The following is a 1,389-nucleotide window of genomic DNA, read 5'->3' on the forward strand; positions in this document are numbered from 1 at the left end:
CACATAGGATAGAGGACAAAGTCCTCTGATCTTTCCCTGTCACCCCTCTCTGCCCCTCTCTCCCCCTCACTCACTCTGCCCCAGCTGCCCCGGCCTCCACTTCCACTTCGACACCCCGGCAGGGCCAGCCACATTTCTGTCTCAGGGCCTTTGCACTGGCCGTTCCTCTGCCCAGAACACTCTGGTCCTGTGGCTACTCCCTCTGACTCCTTCAGATCAAATGTCACCCTCTCAGTGAGGTCTCCCTGATTGTCCTGGTGAAAATTGCAAGTGTCCCCCCTCATGGCCCTTCCCTGCTTTGGGGGTAGACGCCCAGTAAATAATGGTCGGGGGGGAAAGACAGAGGGGACGGAGAAGAGGAAGGGGAAAGGGGAAAAAAACAGGCAGGTCCGTGTAAGCACCACTAGCTTGGAGGCTTACACGGACTAGGACTAACACTAGGAGTGTTAACACTTCTCCCCTCCAGGATAAACCAGTGCTGGGCTGGGAAACTGAGGCACAAAGCAACACCGGTTGGCACGCCTTGGGCCGGAAGGCCCGCCCAGGAGAGAGTCACCAGCGCCACCTGCCGGAGAGTGGTGTCATGACGGCCGTGCCCACCCTGCGGACTCCGGGCGGGTGATGCGCGGGAGGCAGAGGAGACCGGCCAGGGGGCACCCCCAGCGGAAGTGCAGAGTCGCAGCGATGAGCCTCTTTATTCCAGAGGCCCCGTGGGCGCCCCGCCCCGTCAGTGCTATGCAGGAGAGCAGGGCTGCCCAGCGCCCGCCTCACTCGGTTCCTGTACACCTGCCCTCTCCTTACAGCCAGAGGGCACCCCCACCTCTCCAGGAGGGGAGAGCGGCCCCAGCTCCCCGAGGGCTCTGTCCACCCCACATGGGGCCTCAGAAGGGCTGGGAGACAAGGCCCGCCCTGACTCTCCACCCGGGCCTGGGCAGCGTCCGGTCACACTAGCCAAGGCAGCAAGGCCCAGGGCTCCTGACCAGGGCTGCCCCTGGGCCTAGAGGTACATCATCCGGCCAAGCAGGGGTCTCACCACCCAGACGTCGTCCACAATCTTCCCGTCCTGCAAGGGACAAAAACAAAGGAGGTAATGACAGCTGGACGTTCAGACTCCAGGGCCAGGGACCTGGATTCAAATTCCAGCTCTACCTTTAATGGGCTGTGTGAGACCGGACAAATTGCTAGACCTCTCTGAACCTCAGTTTTCCTCATCTGAAAAGCGGGGATGATAGTAATAGCATGTACATCATAGATCTTGTAGGAATGAAATGAGATTGTTTGTAGAGGGCTTTTTAAATTTATGTTTTATTTATGTTTTATTTTTATTTTTATTATTTTTTACTTACTTTTATTATTTTTTATTTTTATTTATTTCTTACTTATTTTTAT

At 56.2% G+C, this 1,389-nt stretch overlaps 1 protein-coding gene across 1 annotated transcript in view; it reads right to left on the minus strand.

The window, feature by feature from the left end:
• Positions 1–675: 675 nt before the first annotated feature.
• ACP7 (acid phosphatase 7, tartrate resistant (putative)) overlaps positions 676–1,389 on the minus strand; it is a 13,724-nt gene continuing 13,010 nt past the window's right edge. Inside the window, exon 13 of the mRNA XM_040445919.1 lies at positions 676–1,063. Within this exon, the coding sequence (XP_040301853.1) occupies positions 998–1,063 (66 nt within the window). The 3' untranslated portion in view covers positions 676–997. The remainder of the gene's footprint in view (positions 1,064–1,389) is intronic.

This window comes from Herpailurus yagouaroundi, unplaced genomic scaffold (genome assembly GCF_014898765.1).
Source record: "Herpailurus yagouaroundi ecotype Mexico unplaced genomic scaffold, PumYag 194, whole genome shotgun sequence".
NCBI lineage: Eukaryota > Metazoa > Chordata > Mammalia > Carnivora > Felidae > Herpailurus > Herpailurus yagouaroundi.